The following is an 18,868-nucleotide window of genomic DNA, read 5'->3' on the forward strand; positions in this document are numbered from 1 at the left end:
AGTCCCTGGCCGACAGATTGCCTTGCCTAATGGTTTGCAATTCCGTTCGGGCTATATCTTCTTCTAATGGGTCTTCATATTGGGCACGGAGAGCTGCTACTAAGCCTTGTAAGGTGTTTAGCGCCGGGGCCCCCAATTCATACAAAGTCACATACCATTCTGCCGCTTTCCCTTGCAGTCGGGATCCTAGATGTTCGATTTGACTGGCTTCGTCCTCGAACAAATGTCCCCAACGATTGAAAAACTGAAGCGCTTGTACTAAGAAAAATCCTAGTTTCGAAGGATCTCCATCAAACGTAGCTTCCAGCTTTACCCATCCCATCGGCAACTGGTGATCCCCTCGGGATAGGTGCTAGCTGTTGGAGGGCTGCTATGCCTCGACCTATCGAGATCCTAGGACGCTCCCCAGCTTCTTGTCGCGGCTCCTCACCTCGTCCTTCCATAACTAGTACCGATAATAAGTGCACTGCATGGGCCAAGCTCTCCTCCATGGTGCCAATTCTATCTTCCAGTCTTTGAACATGAATAGGCACTGAAGTATTGACATCCTCATAAGGCAATTCTTGGGGCAACTCCGGTTGGAATGGCACTGCATCTGCATATTTTTCAGAGGAGGTGGTTGCACGGGACCAAGGTTGAATCTCTCCCATTCCAGTGGCCCCGGTAGTTTCACCTTCCTCAGATATACCAGCAAGGATTCCTTTCGCTAGCCCCGTTATTGCCGAAATTCCCGCGTCGACAGCTAAAGTTCGGCCCTGTAATTGCTGCCAACTTTGATTACTTGATTCACATTGCCCCGTCCACGTGGCGACTTCGGCATAATCCCAACTCATCAAGTCGCAACGGGTGGTCTCCCAATCCTGGGTATACTCGGTCCCTCTGGGATCCCATTCCTCCAGTTGCTCGGATTCTTTATTCCACATGTACCACGGCTGGTTGCTGGCCTGTGCCTCGATCGGCGTTCGGGATTGCTTGGGAAGCTCCCAAATGATGCTAGGTCCTTCCTCCATTGACTAACCGACCGTCCGCCTCACGTCAATGAGCGACCTGGAAAACACCGTGCTTGCTCTCCTCTCCCTCGTCTCTCTAGGCCTGGAGCCCCACTGCCTCGGTGTAGGCAAAGATATCAGGGGTTCCGCCGCCACCCGTGGTCGAGCTCCCAAGTCTCTCCAGACGTCATGGGTGCCAGCTCTGTTGGGTGCGAGGGGATACACTGTAGCAAGACCTGACTCCATTCCCCCCGGAACGGGTTGAATTGTTGTAGTAGGTTCCACTCCTTCCGTGTTGGAGACATATGGATCAAACAAAGGGTCCCTGTCGGGTGCGGCCTTGGTATCCGTCTCCTCCGGCCAAGGCATTGGAACAGAAGTGATTCGTAACAAAATGTCAGACTGAGGCTTGAATAAAAGTTGCAATCCAGACTACCCCTTGCAATGAGACAAGAGTTCATTGATTTCAAAAGGCTTTACTGAAGATAAACAACCAATATAAGTCCACACTCCCAGATCCAAGGATCAGGGCTGATGGTTGTTGGGGGTTTTCCGGGCTGTATTGCCGTGGTCTTGGCATTGTAGTTCCTGACGTTTCGCCAGCAGCTGTGGCTGGCATCTGCTGGCAGCTGCTGGTGAAACGTCAGGAACTACAATGCCAAGACCACGGCAATACAGCCCGGAAAACCCCCAACAACCATCGTTCTCCGGCCGTGAAAGCCTTCGACAATAGATCAGGGCTGAGCTTAGAAATTGTTATGAATGACAGGCAAAAGCAAAGGTACAGAATAGCAGTTCCCTGAGGGCCCCATCCTCCCCCTCAGTTCTCAAAACAATCGGCCTGAGGGTGAGAAAGTGAAAGTTTTCCAAGGGTGTCTGAAAGGCAGATATATGTAGACATAACATTCCTCTTCTCTGTGTGAGCTTCCAGTGGAAAGCTTGCCACCTGCAACAAAAATACTTAATATACAGACAGGATCAAAATGGAGTTTCTTTGTTTAGAACACAATCAGAACCTAACAGACTCACGGAAGGCTGCCGGTTTTCTTGTACGATTTTTGACGTCATCTGTTTACAAAACGCCACAAACAGTGATTTACGGCATTTTGTAATCGGATGGTGTTAAAAATCACGCAAGGAAGCAGGCAGCCTTCTCGCGAGATTTATAGACAGTGTGAAAACGGCCTTGGTCAGTGATTATGTAGGCCTTGTTTATCCTTTCCTGCACATGAAGTGTGCTAAGAGATGTCAACCTTCATCCCCCTCCCCCCATGTGCCATCCAGAAAACAATGGGTTTGGTTGATGCAGCTTAGTACCAAGAGCATTCTCTACCCACCCTGTAGTAAGACAAATGATAGGTTGTTACAGGAAGAGCCCTCCATCATACCTGATGGCTCAAGGTGTTGCCAATTAGTCCTGCTTAACCTGAGTGACTCTCCCCAAATTCTGCTAAACTATTTATGGCCTAACTTATCAAAGACAAGGCTTAATTACTCTACACCCTAGAAATGTTGTGAAGCAAGCAACAAATGTATTCCCCTGACAAGCCAAACAAGGGAACCCAAAAATTCTTGCTTGTCCCAAAAGCAACCAGCTAAGCCCATGATACTTCATGGGATGGTTAGCAGCATGCAGTAAATGCCTGTACGGGAAAGGATGGAACTATCCATCCTCCATTATCTGAGGATAGATAGTTTCACCTCTCTTATCTTTTCTAAACAGAACAACAACCATGTCCCTAATGAGCTTGAATGTGTTTGAAGAGAAGTAAACTAAATATTTTTCCGGGTTTATTGATTGATTGCTTCCAACTGAAAACAATTTCTGGAACCTAAATGAATAGATTAAAAAGAACCTCCACATTCAGAGGCATTAAACTTCTGAATAGCAGTGCCACGAGGCAATTTCAGGGGAAGGCCTCAGCCTCTACGCCCCACTGTTGGCCCTACATAGTAACTGGTTGGCCACTGTGTAAGACAGGATGCTAGACTATATCAGCTGCTAGTCTGATCCAGCAGGGCTCTTTTTATGTTCTTAGAAGCTTACAAGTTGCAACACATTAATGAACTGAATCCCTAAATGATCTAGAGTTTTGCTAAAAGGACCAGTATCTTAAAGTCTGCAGTTTATTTAACATGAAGTAAAAAATGTTCTTCCTGGTCAATATTAGCCATCTTCCTTTTTACAACACACTATAGTTTTCATTTTATGAACTCATAGCTCCTTGCAAGATAGATCAAGGAGCTGAGCTGGGTTAGAAGATTGACTCTCAAAACAAGTAAATAGCTTTGGGAAAGGAGCCACACAGCAGATTGTGGAGGCACCAAGTACCATGGGCACTAAACTAAAATGTATTGCCCTAAGGAGCAATTCTAAACAGGTCTATTTGGAAGTAAGTCCTATTTTATTCTTCCTAGAAAAGTGTTCTTGGGACTGCAAGTGAAGAAACAACAAACAGCTTACTTTGCGCAACTCCATTGATGTATACTTCTTTGCATCTATGAGTAGTTTTGGCTTTTTTCTCCGCTTGACACCAAGAATGAATTTATTCCGTCTGGTAAACAACAACAGTGAAAATAATCATATATGTGAGTGTTTTGAAAAGTTTTCGACATTCTGTGCAGGCAACCATTTTCCAAAACACACTTACAGATAGAGTTGCCAACTGACCAGTACTCCATTGTCCCCTTCTAACTGGTTGCCAGGTAAAGTTATTGGTTTTCCCCCCACATTAAGGAAATGGGGGAGAAGCCATTTTTAAAACTGCCCAGTGCTTTATAAGGCTAAAAAAAGTTGTACTATGCCTTTTCAGATCTTTGCAGACCAACCTTGTAGGCGTCTTTACTTTTATTTTCAGTGAAGCCTTTCTGTACCTCAAAAGAAAGCTTCTCTCTCTCTCTCTCTCATGTTATGTCCCCATTAACCAGAAAAAAGACAGATGACTGTAATCGGTCAGATCTTTGGTTCAGCACTGTGTACTTTGATTAGCAATGGATTCCAGGGTCTCGTCTACAGATCACTCCCAGCCATGCTACCAGGAATCTATTTTTTCTAGAGGATCTACTTTCTGGGCTTGGGGACCCTTCTGTAGTCAAAGCATATACTCTACCACTAATTTGTCTCCCCAACCTTATCTGGAAAAAACTCTATCTGAAAAAGTGGACCTACTCTATAAATCCTTATAACCAGAAATGTGCCACAGAACCACTTTTTCTTTAAAAACCTATCAGTCCTCTTCACTTATGTTACAAATGGTTTTAGATAGGAATTTAAGGTCAGTATTTTACTGGCCCTTCTAACAACAAATATACAGTGCTCCTAACAAGTTTAAAGAAATTACAGCATGTACAATTTATAGAAGAAAAAGGCCCCAAGTGTAAAGAAATTAAAGATTGTCCCATTTTTTTTACATTTTTGAAAGACATTTTCTTCACAAGAAATGTATATATTGTACATTACTTTTTAAGGTAGTCTTGTATTTCATCTGCCCACTCTATTATTCGTGAAAATTTTTCTTCATTAACAACTCTAAGCAAAAACTGAACAAAAAATTCAAGGAAGCGAGGGCTCTTCTTAAATTTCATCACTGCATAGATATAAAACAATTGTAGTTATTACATGTAATCTTATATTTAGCATTTTTCAACTTTTCATTATTACTTTTTATCAGAGGATTTCACAAGATATACTGAGTAATGCTATGTAAGAGAGAGTACACGCCTCAATTTTTTTTAAAGTATAAAATCTATACTAGCAAAAAAAACCCTTCAAGGTAAAACATAATAGGCACTTGGGTAGTAAACTTTGGATACTTTTAAAGGAACAATGAAACACGCTATAATTAAAATTAACAATAAAAAAACTGTTTAAGACAAAACCAATCCAATGGAACAGAAGGATGAAAATATTCTCCCATAGGAAAATATGTTCTCCCAGGTAGTTTGTAACACAAGGAAATTTTCCAATAGATCTTCCAGGGATTCAACAAAGAAATCGGGGGGGGGGGGGGAGTCAGGATGCCACCTTTCAGTACAAGAAAAATCTGAATGGCAGAGTTCTCTCTCCACCCACTCAAACAGTTCCGTGGGTCATAATGAACTCAGGCATTGTCACAAAGACATCACAGAATGGCCCAATTAGTTCAAGTCAAGATCCCTTCTGCTCATATAAATGAGTTGTGCACCTCTGCTCTAAACCAGAACTCTCATATGAAAGCCAATCAGAAAAGAAATTTTCTACAGCTTCCTCTAGCAGCTGATTCCAGAGAATTGGAACCTCAATAGAAAGGCAGTCCACTTGGTCTTCTTCATTCTTTCCTGACAAATAGAGGAACCATTAATAATGCCTGCTAGTCAACTAGCAGAGGGGATCACATGGGGAGAAGCAGTCCTTTAAGTATGCAAGTTCCAAACAACAAAGGGTTGTTGTCACTGTGATACTGAGAGATCTCTGTCTTTTGGGGCTACACCTCTGAAGATGCCAGCCACAGCTGCTGGCGAAATGTCAGGAACTACAATGCCAAGACCACGGCTATACAGCCCGGAAAATCCACAACAACCAACAAAGGGTTGTTTGCAACCAACAGTTTGAAGCAAATCAGTTACAAATGTAGCAGTCACAAGTTGGCTGTGTTGTGGTCATGGTGCCCTACAACAAATAAGCGGGCAGTTGCATTATGTATCAACTGAAGGTTCTCAGTTTTTTCAAGGATTGTACAATGTAAAGGATAAAGCAGTTGAGCCTGGAAGTTACTGAAGCATGGATCAATGTATCAAGAGCTTCTCTGTCTAGGACGGGGGACAGCCATCAAACAAGATATAGGTGAAAGGTGGCACTCTTGGCCAGAGTTTCAACCTGACTCACAAAGAAAAGAGTTAGATCCAGGAATACTCCTAGGCTGTTGGCCAGAACAGATACCTTTGTCCTTTTTCAGAAATATTAGTACCACACTAAATTATAAGACTAACAAAATTTGGGATAAGGTATGAGCTTTCATGAGTCACAGAAGAGAGCTGTGACTCACAAAAGCTCGTACCCTACCACAAATTTTGTTAGTCTTACAGGTGCTACTAGACTGTTGCTCTTTTCTTTTGCTACAGACTAACACAGCTACTCATCTTGATCTATAATAAATTATGTTAGATTTAAAAACACAATTTTGCTACCTGTAACAAGAAACTATTGTCTTATTGATCTCAGTGGAATTTACCAACAAGTATCTGAGCACAGGATTATAGCTACTTGTCACAACTGGGGAATGTGCGATCCAGTTTCATGCTAAAAAGCAAGATTTATGCTGACTCAGCATAATCCAGCTTTGCCAGTTGCCCTGGTCAACCCCCAGATCAGACAAGGGGACTAACCTCTACCTGGCCAGATTGTCTGACCACAGTAGGGAGATGTAGACAGCTGCCATAGGCAGCCACAGTCGAAGGCAAACAAAAGAGGTAATTCCCAGGAGTGAGAGCCAAAAAACAGAATGGATAAACCATAACCGAGGCTAGAGAGCAACTATAATGTCAAAGAATCAATATCTCACTCCTTATAGTTGCAAAATAAATCTGATTTAACTATAAAGTGACACAGTGCACATATATGAATAATTCACATCTCAAGTTATCAAAGTTTTTCATATAAAATGGTACAAAGATAATAAATATAATGGTCAGAACATTCCATGTAAATGTTTACAATATCATAAGGAAAGTCAAGAGCCTTTCTGCAGAAAGATAAAGAGACCAATCATGTAAGTAATGTTGTTTCTTTTTTCACAGGTGTTTTCCTTCTGAGTGTATTGAAGAGGAACACAGGGAGTCTTTCTAACAAATGCAAAAAAGCAAACACACAGGGTCTCCAGAGAAGAAGAGCTTAAACCAATGCAAATATTTTCTCCTGAGAAGGACCTTATATTCAGGGAGCGCAACTGCTGATCCCCAGGTGTCCAATAGTGGACCAGCAATTTAAAACATGCATTTCATCTGAAACTTTTTCAAGGGCATAGATGTACAAGTCCAAGAATAATTTTCATCTGTAAATAATATTTTTTTTTACTAAAATACAAGGTGTCATCTAGTTCTTAAGGACCATAATTATCTTGTGTCTTACAATACAGTGTTAATATCTGCACACTTCAAATGGAGAAGCTTCAGTCAGAGCAGCTAGAAAAATAATACAAATTTCAAATAATTAAGCCATTTTAGAAGTAATTTGCATTTGTATTTTCCAAGAATTCAATTGTTGAAAGAAAAATAAAATATTTGTATTTTCAACTTTCCAGTAAAATTAAATATGTTAATAGTTCATGACCAAGATTTAAAAACTGTTACCTTCTTTATAAGCAGACTTTGTTTGCCAATTTTTAACAACAGGATACAAGCACAGTTCATCTTCGTCTCCTGTAAGTTCCTGTCCTAGATTGAGATGAAAATAAAACAAAGAACAACATGACAAAGATCAACACAGATTTTGATACATCAGGTACAATACAATCAAAGTTAATTTTTCCAATGGAAAAATTAGGAAATTTGGGGGAGCATTAAAGAACCAAACGAGATGGAAGGATGACAGATACTTTTGATGAAGAATCTTTCAATGAAGAACCAGAAATCCTTGATAATAAAAGCTGCAGTCAATGCAATTGGGAGAAACAAAGCACCTGGAGTAGATGGAATACCAATAAAGCTATTTCAAGCTACAGAAATGGAGTCCATCAAAATCTAAACAAGTCAACAAATATGGAAAACAAAACAATGGCCTATGGACTGGAAATGCTCAGTCTACATTCCAATTGCAAAAAAAGGGGATGCCAAAGAGTGCAGCAAATATTACACAATCATGTTAATTTCCCATGTAAGCAAAGTGATGCTTGCTTGTTCCTTATCATATAAGGAACAAGAAATGCCAGGTGTTCAAGCTGGATTCAGGAAAGGAAGAGCCACTAGAGATCACACTGCAGGGAATTTCAGAAGAAAATCAGCCTGAGTTTTATAGATTACAGCAAAGCTTTTGACTGTGTGGATCATGAAAAGCTATGGAGAGTGTTAAAAGAAATAGGGGTGCCACAACATCTGATTGTTTTGATGCGCAAACTGCAGAACAAGAGGCTATGGTCAGGACAGAATATGGAGAAACAGTCTGGTTTCCAGTTGGCAAAGGTGTCAGACAAGGATGCATATTATCTCCCTACCTGTTCAACCTCTAAACAGATTATATCATAAAGAAATCTGGATTAGCTCTAGAAAAAGGTGGAGTGAAAATTGGTGGAAGGAACATTAACAATCTGAGATATGCAGATGACGCCACGTTACTGGCAGAAGAGTGAAGACTTGAAACGACTACTGATGAAGGTTAAAGAAGAAAGCACCAAGGCAGGATTACAGCTGTTCATTAAGAATACAAAAGTAATGACTATTGAGGAACTAAATAATTTCAAATAATATTCTATTTCTTGTCTCAATCGTCAACAAAAAGGAAGACTGCAATGAAAAAATCAGAAGCCTGAGACTTGGAAGAACAGCTGTGAGCAAGCTAGAAAACATCCTTAAAGATAAAGATGTCTCTCTGGGAACCAAGATCAAGATAATCCAAATTGTGGTATTCCCCATTACTATGTATGGACGTTGAAGAAAGCGAACAGGAAGAAAAATGATTCATTTGAAATGTGGTGCTGCAGGAGAGTTTTGCAGATACCATGGACAGCTAAAAAGACAAATAAGTGGGTACTAGATCAAATCAAGCCTGAATTCTCCCTAGAAGCTAAAAAGACAAAACAGGCTATCGTACTTTGGTCACATCATGAGAAAACAAGATTCTCTAGAAAAGTCAATAACGCTAGGAAAAGAGGAAGACCTAAAATTAGATGGCTTGACTCAATAAAAGAAGCCACGTCCTCCAGTTTGCAGGATCTGAGCAAGTCTGCCAAGGGTAGGATGTTTTGGAGGTCTTTCATTCATAGGGTTGCCATAGGTCGGGAGCAATTTGACAGCAAATAACACACACATTAAAGAACCTAACATTTTCTCTTCTAGAATGAGTAAAATGCTTGTTAAAACGAGGACATGCCTTGCTTGTAGCCAGCAGCAAACCAGGGGTGAGACAAAAAACCAGAGGTATAGCCTAAGTTTGCCAATATGTCTGATGCCATTAAGGAAAAGAAAAAAGCTTTGCTTATATTATCTGTAAAGGAAGGGCCTCTAAGCTTCCACCCACCCATAGTATAAAAAGTAGAGAAGAACAGAGAAATGGTGATTCTCTTCAGGTAAAATGCAGCTTAGGAGGAATCTGTTTATACACAATACTAGCCATTCACATGTAAAACAAATATGAGAATGGGAGCAAGGAGGGGACTGCAAATTTAATAACAATAACATTCAATGTATATACTGCCCTTCAGGACAACAATGCCACACTCAGAGCAGTTTACAAAGTGTGTTATTTTTATCCTCATGACAATTACCCTGTGAGGTGGGTGGGGCTGCGAAAGCTCTAAGAGAGCTGTGACTGACCCAAGGTCAACCAGCTGGCTTCAAGCAGAGGAATGGGGAATCAAACCCAGTTCTCCAGATTAGAGTTCTGTGGCTCTTAAATTTGTTTGATGAAGTTGATTACAAAATAGAGCATGTGTTAGAGGGAACAGGCCCCTTCTGCATCTTATCTTGTTGAGTGAAACAATTCATTTCTCCAAACGAGACTGCCAGCACCTCTGTCGTGGGCTGGGCCAGCCCAAGCAGAGTAGTCAGGATCCAGTGTGAAGTCAGAGCACAAATCCAAAGCCGGGGAGAGTCCAAAGTCCAAAGCCAAGACAGGAGGTCCATAGGTCAATTACCAGTGAGGTCAGGTCTAGATGCAGGCAGAGACAGGACACGGTCTGAAAGCTACAGGAGCAAAGCAAGGTGCAAGGGAATGGTTGCAGTAGTAGCAGGAATCTAACATGTTGCTTCCACACCTCCTGGTCTTCTGTGGCTGGGTTTTATAGTGAGGCTGGGCTTGCAGCCAGCAGTTTGGGAACTATCCCGTGGTTACTTCTCATCACTATCCACAAGCAGCTGGTGTCAGGCCAGGAGGCATGTGCTTTGCCATCTCTCTTGCAGCCCCATGTGTTGCCTTTGTCTGCGGCGCTCTCTGGATGAAGCTGGAGGTTTGGAAGTCCTTGGCTGTGCTTCAGCTGCAGTGCTAGAGTTGGAGGGTGTCAGCGCCTCTGCCTCAGCTGCTGGCTCTGGATGCTGATCAGCCAGCAGCTGTTCTTCCTGATCACTGGCTTCTGCTGAGTCAGGGCTGGCTACATGAGGCTCCTCTCCTCCTGAGGAGTCCTCACTATCACTGAGCCCCACCTCTGTTAGCATCTGCCAAGCAACTCTCAAAAGACTTCACTACAGGCAGTAAAAGAACATTATTGAAAAGCTGCTAGTATCATGAGCTTACTTCTGTCAGGTCTGACTATGTTCTTTGTATGATCTAACCAAACAGACTCCATTTTAATCCTGTCAGTGTTTTAAGCTCTTCTCTTGCAGGTGACAAGCAGCCCAGTAACAGTTATCTCAAGGAAGAGGAATGTTATGACTACAGCCTTTCCAGCCTTGGGAAAGTTTCACTCTCTCAGCTTCAAGCCGTTTGTTTTGAGAACTATGGTGGGAGGATAGGACTTGCTGGGCTTTGCTATTCTGTACCTTAACTTTTGCCTGTCATTCGTAACAATACCCGTATACCAGCCAAGATATTGCATCTTGATCAGTGGACTATAATGGTTGTTTATATTCAGTAAAATCTTTTGAAACCAATGGACTCATGTCTAATTGCAAGAGATAGGCTGGATTACAACTTTTAGTAAGCCACAGTCTGACATTTTGTTACGAATCACATCTGTTCCAATGTCTATACCGGGGCAGACGGATACCAAGGCCGCGTCCAACAGGAACCCTTTGTTTGATCCTTATACCTCCCCCGGTTTGGAAGGACTGGAACCTCCACAACCTGTTCAGGGAGGAACGGAGTCCAGCCGTACTACGCTGTATACGCTCGCACCTGATACTAGGCCCAGGGTGGCAGCAGACCCTCTGATATCCCTGCCTACGCCAAGGCAGTGGGGTTCGAGGCCAAGAGACACGAGGGAAAGGAGAGCGAGTGCGGTATTTACTAAGTTGCAAATGGACGGGAAACGAAGTGTTGGCTCGATAGCAGAGCATTCAAGTAGCCAACCGTGGTATCACTGGAATCGAGAAGCCGACAAACTAGAGTGGGACCGAAGAGGTTCGGAAAGTACCCAGGTGTGGGATATCTCCCGTCGCGACGTGATGAGTTGGGACTACGCGGAAGTTACCCCGTGGACGGGGCAACGCGAGCCAACTGAACAAAGTTGGGTACAATTGCAGAGCCGAACTTTAGCGGTGGATGCTGGAATTTCGGCGGTAACCGGATTAGCGAAAGGAATCCTGGCGGGGATATCGGAGGAAGACCAAGGTTTTTTTTTTTTTTGAAAAATTTTTATTGGGTTAGAATCCATTATTTCCACATTTACATTCAATTTTCCCCAATTTTTTCATCTCTAACCCCCTCCCTTTCCCCCCCCTTTTTGGTGACTTCCAACAGCTTTCCAACCCTTTGTCCCCTTTCCCTTACTTTTATTAGCTTCCTCTATCTAAAACAAATATATATTCTCCATTATTCTAAGCAGTACATCCTTAACTATTTTTAACATTATATGCCCAAACTGTAAGCCTTTGTTTCCATCTTAGATAAACAATTTATCCCAATTTTTCAATTTCAGGTATTTCTATATATCATAAACCATATAGATCATACATTCGTTTATATCAAACAATTTGACTTATTCTCTATATATATTACTCATTCTATCTTTTTATAATAGTTCTATATATCTCTCCTCACGTAGTCAATCAATTTGACCCATCTATATCTTCAGACATTCAGTTTGGTACAAAACTTGTCAGAAAAAAAAGAAAATATTGTTAGTTAATCGCTCCTTATATTTAATCCTTATAATTAATTATTTTCTCTATGTTCTGTTTGTTAACCTATATATATCTATATATATGTCAATCTATTAATCTGACTGCTTATTAATTCACATTTATCTCTTCTCCCCCCGGTAAAGTCACCCCCCTCTACTTCAATACTTCAGTAGTTCTCAAACTGCCACAGTTTTCCTCCCACCTCCCATTTCTTCTCCAGGTATTGTTTCAGCTTCTCCCAGTCTGTGTTGAACTGCCCTGAGTCCAGATCTCTCAATTTTCTTGTCATCTTGTCCATTTCAGCCATATACAGCAATTTGTAAGTCCAATCTTCAATAGTTGGCACTTCTTGTACTTTCCATTTTTGCGCATACAAAAGTCTAGCTGCTGCTGTCATATAAAATATCAACGTCCTGTGTTGGGCTGGAATTCCCTCCATTCCCAAGTTCAGTAGCAGGAGTTCTGGATTCTTATTAATTTGAAATTGTAAAATTTCACTCATTTCTCTTATTATTTCCCCCCAGTACTGCCTGGCTACCTCACACGACCACCACATATGATAGAGGGAGCCCTCATGCTTCTTACATTTCCAGCATTTATTAGAAGTATTCAAATTCCCTAGCGCAATCTTCTTTGGTGTCATGTACCAACGATAGATCATTTTATAAATGTTCTCTTTGATATTAATACATGTCGTTGTCTTCATTGTAGTTTCCCACAAGTATTCCCATGCCTCCATTGTTATTTCTTTATTAAAGTTTATAGCCCATTTCACCATTTGTGTTTTAACTATCTCATCCTCGGTATACCACTTCAACAGTACTTGGTATACCTTGGATATTCTTTTCTTATCTTCTTTAAGAAGGGTCTGCTCTAGTTCCGAATTCTCTATTCGTATACCTCCCTTTACAGAGTCCGAATTATATAAGTCTCTGATCTGTCTATACTGGAACCAATCGTAGTTAGGTGATAGTTCCTCTTGTGTCTTTATTCTAAGTTTGGATGCTTCAGTTTTAGTTATTTCTTTATACGTTAAACATTGTTGTTCATTAACAACAGCTCTCGGGTCTATCACCTCATATGGAACCACCCACAAAGGGGTTCCTTCTTGTAGATAAATTCTGTACTTCTTCCAGATTATGTATAGACTTCTCCGAACAAAGTGATGCAGGAACATCGAGTTGACCTTTACTTTGTCATGCCATAAATATGCATGCCATCCAAATATTTTTTTATATCCCTCTAGGGCTAATAGTTTCTTGTTCTTTAATGTCATCCATTCTTTCAACCAAACTAGGCAGATTGCATCATGATAAAGTCTCAGATTGGGCAGTTGCATTCCGCCTCTTTCCTTTGCATCTTGTAAAACTTTCACTTTCACTCGAGGCTTCTTGCCTGCCCAAACAAAATCTGATATTTTCCTCTGCCATTTTTCAAATTGTTTGGAGTCTCTGATGATTGGTATTGTCTGTAGCAAAAACATTACTCTTGGTAACACATTCATCTTAACTGCTGCGATCCTGCCCAACCATGACAAATTCAATCTATTCCATTTAATCAAATCTCTCTCTATCTGAGTCCATAGTTTTTCATAATTGTTTTTGAATAGATCTATGTTCTTTGCAGTTAATTCGACTCCCAAATATTTCACTTTACTTGTTACTTCACAATCCGTTGTTTCCCTTAACAATTGTTGTTTCTGCTTAGTCATATTTTTGCATAATATCTTTGACTTCTTTTTGTTAATGAAGAAACCTGCCAAGTCTCCAAACTCCTTGATCTTATCTATCACTCTTGGCATGTTCTCCAATGGGTCCTCTACAATTAACATTATGTCATCCGCAAATGCTCTGACCTTGTATGAATAGTCCTTTATTTTTATTCCACGAATTTCATCATCTTGACGTATTTGTATCATCAGAATCTCCAATACTAAAATGAACAACAATGGAGATAACGGGCAACCTTGTCTTGTTCCTTTACTTATCGTCAATTTCTTGGTCAATTCATCATTCACCACAATTGCTGCAGTCTGGTCTCTATAAATTTCCTTAATTGCTCTGATGAATCTTTCTCCCAATTGTAGCTTTTCCATAGTGGCAAACATAAAGTCCCAGTTTAAATTGTCAAACGCTTTTTCAGCGTCAACAAAGAAGAAACCAACCTCTTTGTCACAACGCTTGTCATAATATTCAATAGCATTGATCACTGTCCTTAAGTTGTCTCTTATTTGTCTGTCTGGCAAAAAGCCTGCTTGTTCCTCCTCTATGACTTCCGAGAGCCACCCCTTCAATCTCTCCGCCAATATCTTCGCAAAAATTTTGTAGTCATTGTTGAGTAGCGATATAGGTCTATAATTTTTCACATTAGTCAGGTCTTGGCCCTCTTTTGGGATCAATGATATATTCGCTTCACTCCAAGTTTCTGGAATCCTTTGATCCCTTAAAACCCCATTCATCACCTCTTTTAGGAATGGTGCCAGTTCATTAGCCATTGTCTTATAGAATTTAGCCGTAAGTCCATCTGGCCCTGGCGCCTTTCCTAGATTTGCAGATTGTATTGCCTTACTTATTTCCTCGTCAGTTACTTCCCTATTCAACTTATTTCTCCAAGCTTCCGAGATTTCTGGAAGTTTGGTTTTCTCCAAATATGACGCTATTGATTCTTTGTTTACTTCTTTTTTATTATACAGCTTAGCGTAAAATTTATAAAAGGCTCTACTAATGGTAGCCTGCTCCGAATACGTTTTGTTATCTTCGCAAATTTTATTTATTATCTTCTTTTCCCTTTTCTTCTTCAATTGCCATGCCAGGTACTTCCCAGGTTTATTAGCACCCTCAAACGCTTTTTGATTCAGTCTTTTGAGATTCCACTCCAATTCTTTATTGCTCATTGCTGTTAGCTGTTCTTGAAGTATTTTAATTTCCTGGTATACCTTCTTTTTCCCTGGTCTCTTTTTTAGCTGTATTTCTTTGGCTTTTATTTTCTCCTCAATCTCTTGTCTTTTCTCCTCTTTCTTCTTTCTTGCTCTACCATTTAAGTCCATTAGTATGCCCCTTACAACCGCCTTGTAAGCATCCCAAACTTTATTGGTTGGTACTTCTTTATTCACGTTGTATTGTATAAAAAACTTTGTCTCTCTTCTCAGTATTTCCATATTCTCTCTTTCCTGTAACAAGTCCTCATTTATTCTCCATGCTTTCCTTTTTCTCTTTTTTCCAAATTTCCACATAATTGGGTTGTGATCTGAGCCTACCATAGGCATTATTTCTACCTCCTTAGTCCATAATGCTAAGTCTTTTGAGGCCCAGATCATATCAATTCTTGATAATGTAGAATGCCTTGCAGAATAAAAAGTAAACTGTCTGCTTTTAGGATATTCTCTCCTCCATACATCTTCAAGAGTCTCTTGTTGAATCAACTCAAAAAAAAGCTTTGGTAATAGTCCTCTTTTCTTTTGTGCCGTTGTAGTCTTTTTGTCTAGTTCCAAGTCTGTCACTCCATTGAAGTCTCCAGCAAGAATTATCTGGTCGTATGCAAGATCGTCTAAATGCTTCCTTAAATCCTCAAAGAAGCTTTCTTTTGCACCGTTAGGTGCATAAAGTCCGACTACCAACACTCTCTTTAAATTCCAAATACATTCCACTGCTACAAATCTAGCTTCCACATCTCTCATAACAAATTTTGGCTGTAGCTCCTCTTTTATGTACAACACCACTCCTCTTTTTTTCTTGTTCGAGGCCGCTACATATTCTTTGCCCAATTTTCCAGATTTTAAATATTTTACATCCTGCTTTCTGATATGGGTCTCTTGCAAACAAACAATGTCACATTTTTGTTTTAGTAGCCAGTGAAAAGTATTTTTCCTCTTATTCGGTGAGTTTAGTCCATTTACATTCCAAGATAATACTTTACACTCCATACTCATGATCTTGTTGGTAAGTCTTTTTCATTGTCCTTAATAAATCGCTCCATCTCTCGCTCAGATCTGATGCGTTTTTTGGCCCCTCCAAACTCAAAGGACACTCCTTCCGGTAACTCCCATCTGTACCTGATTTTCATGTCCTTCAAAATCTGAATTAGCACTTTATATTTTTTCCGGTCCAGTAACACTGATCTGGGCAGTTCCTTCATTATAATAATCGTCGTGCCATCAATCTCCAATGGATCTTGAAACTGTTTTGTCACAATCCTCTCTTTCATATTTCGTGTCGTAAACTGCACAATCACATCTCTTGGTAGTTTCCTCTGGGTTGCTATTCTCGAATTCACACGGTATGCCACATATAGGATAGCCACAACTTCCTCCTCCTCCTTCCCCAGGTACTCAGCCAACACCTCAGTCATCTGTTCTTGCGCTGACTTTCCTTCCACTTCTGGCAAGCCACGAAAACGTAGCTGCTTCTCCATATGTTTAGTTTCTGCAACTGACATTCTCCCCTTCACCAATCTCATCTCTGTTTGTTGCGTGTCTGCTAAATTCTCCATCGCGTCTTCTACTGTTTTAACTCTCTGCTGCGTTCCTTGTAATTCACTTCGTATTGTTTCCATACCTTTTTTCACTTCTGACAGCTCCGATTTTACTGTCTGTGTAACCTCTTTAACCTCTTTTATCAGCTCCAATTTCGTGTCCTTAAGTTCTTTAATCATATCTAAAAGTTTTTTGTCCAGGTTTTTATCCAGGTTTTCTATTGCCGATTGCCACTCTTTTTTTGACATCGTGGGGCTTGCTTTAGCTCGCTCCCACGAATCCGCTCTCTTCCTTAACTCCGTGGCGTAAAATTTAACGTTTTTCTATTTTAAATGTCCCGGTCGTCTTATAGAAATTAAGTTTTAAAGAGTCCAAAATGTCGGGCGTCTTTTCTCTATGGTTTCTCTATGATTTTGTAATCCAAGATGGCCTACTTCCTCTTCTGCTGAAGCCGCGACCCTTCCCCTTTCAAAAATGGCGATTCCCTACTTCCTGCCCTCCAGCAAGGGCCGCTTCTCTCCAGCCACTCTATTGTTATTACGCACTTCCTGTCTCCCGTCTTCCCACAGCAGATCTCGCGATGGTGTCTTTTTCTCACAGCTCCAAGGCCACAGGTATTCAAAACAATAGTCCCATTTCTTTAATAACTTCTTTAAACTTAGTCTCTTTAAATTCGATTCCTGCCGAGTCTTCCCCTCCTTTTCACTAGTCTGTTGCAGTTTAAAAATCTACTTTTTTTCCTCTCTGTTTTTATCAATCTGTCCCGTCTCAGAAGATAATGATCTTTACCTTCTCTTCACTTTTCTCGGGTTGTAATCGCTGTTTCGATTTTAAGTTCTCCTCTCAGCTTCTTCCCCCAATCGATGCTTGGGTATGTAGGTCTTATGCCAGCCGAATTGGCCCCAAAACTGCCGCAGAGATTATAGCCGACCCGTCGCAAGGTAGGACCTCAAGGATCGGGGGGAGACTCGTTGTATAGAGCCCCCCCTCGTCCGAGATCTAGCTCACCCTAGGGTCTTGAGCGTTCTTTGCCTGCTCCCCGCCTGAGAGCAGTCGGCCGCGGGCTATTTTCACCCCGCCGGCCGGTTAAAACGGCAGTCCGATCAGCTCCGCAAGTGGAGCTGCGTTAGACCTCCATGGATCCCAAACAGGAAGTCCGGAGGAAGACCAAGGTAACGGGGCCCGGGGCATGGGAGAAATTCGGCCATGGCCTCGTGCATCGGCTTCCTATGCGGAATATATGGAGACTACCCAAGTTCCCAATGAACCTCCTCAGGAATATTCGGAAACGGGGGGGGTGCCACGGCGACCCCAGGACGTGTTCAAATGTTAGAGGAGAGACTTTGTAGTATGGAGGAGAGCTTAGCACAAGCTGTTCACCTGCTCTCCATACTCGTTGTTGGAGGATCAGAAGAGGACACCTCACAGGAAGAGGGCGCCCACAGCCGAATTGTCTGGCGACCCTGCAGGCTATTGTCCCGGGTCCAAATGTCACCACGAGGGAGCAACCGCTCGTACTAATAGACGATCTGCAACAACTGGTGCAACCTCCGGAACAACCTCAGGGGCCAGCAGACAGGAGACCGGAGGAACTACCCCCTGACGCGCCCATAGGGCCTCCGGGAGGAGAGGAAGAGGCACCGCAGGAGCAGCCACAAGAACAGCCACAAGAGCTCCCGGTTCTCCCAGGAGAACAGCCGCTACAGCCGCAGGAAGAGGCTCCGGTACTCCCACCACCACCTCAAGGGCAGCCGCTTCTCCCACGACTTCCAGTGCCTAGGCTACCTCCACCACTGAGACCAAGAGGTCCACCTCCGCAAGGCCCTCCAGCTCCGCAACCGCAGAGACTGCAACTGAGGCCGCAAGTCCTTCCAATACAGAGACCCCAAGGAATTCCGCAGCAGAGGCCCCAGCACCCACCAATGCAACCGCCCCCACGTAGACCTGACTGACAGCCAAGGCAGGAACTGCCGCCCGTACCTTACTACCCACTTCCAGCACCGGTTACCAGACCTCAAGAGTTACCGATGGGATGGGTAAAATTGGAAGCTACTTTTGACGGGGACCCAGCGAAGTTGGGATTTTTTCTAGTACAAGCACTACAATTCTTCAATCGTTGGGGACATTTATTCGAAGATGAGGCCAGTCAAATCAAACATTTGGGGTCCCGGTTGCAAGGAAAGGCAGCGGAATGGTATGTAGCCTTGTACGAATTGGGGGCCCCAGAACTAGACTCCCTACAGGGTTCGGTAGACGCGCTCCGAGCACAATATGAAGACCCATTAGAGGGGAGCAGAGCCCGAACGGAATTACAATCAATTAGACAAGGTAGCATGTCGGCCAGAGACTATGTTACAAAGTTCCGACAGCTAGCCGCCAAATGTCCAAGGTGTGAGGAATCCACCAAAATAATTTTGTTCAAGCAGGGCATGAATCCCAG

At 42.1% G+C, this 18,868-nt stretch overlaps 1 protein-coding gene across 1 annotated transcript in view; it reads right to left on the reverse strand.

The window, feature by feature from the left end:
* CFAP54 (cilia and flagella associated protein 54) overlaps nucleotides 1–18,868 on the reverse strand; it is a 311,880-nt gene that overhangs the window by 176,559 nt on the left and 116,453 nt on the right. The window contains 3 exon segments of the mRNA XM_054987752.1: nucleotides 3,454–3,544; nucleotides 4,450–4,576; nucleotides 7,317–7,400. Of these exon segments, the coding sequence (XP_054843727.1) occupies nucleotides 3,454–3,544; nucleotides 4,450–4,576; nucleotides 7,317–7,400 (302 nt within the window).

Source organism: Eublepharis macularius, chromosome 9, assembly GCF_028583425.1.
Source record: "Eublepharis macularius isolate TG4126 chromosome 9, MPM_Emac_v1.0, whole genome shotgun sequence".
Lineage (NCBI taxonomy): Eukaryota > Metazoa > Chordata > Lepidosauria > Squamata > Eublepharidae > Eublepharis > Eublepharis macularius.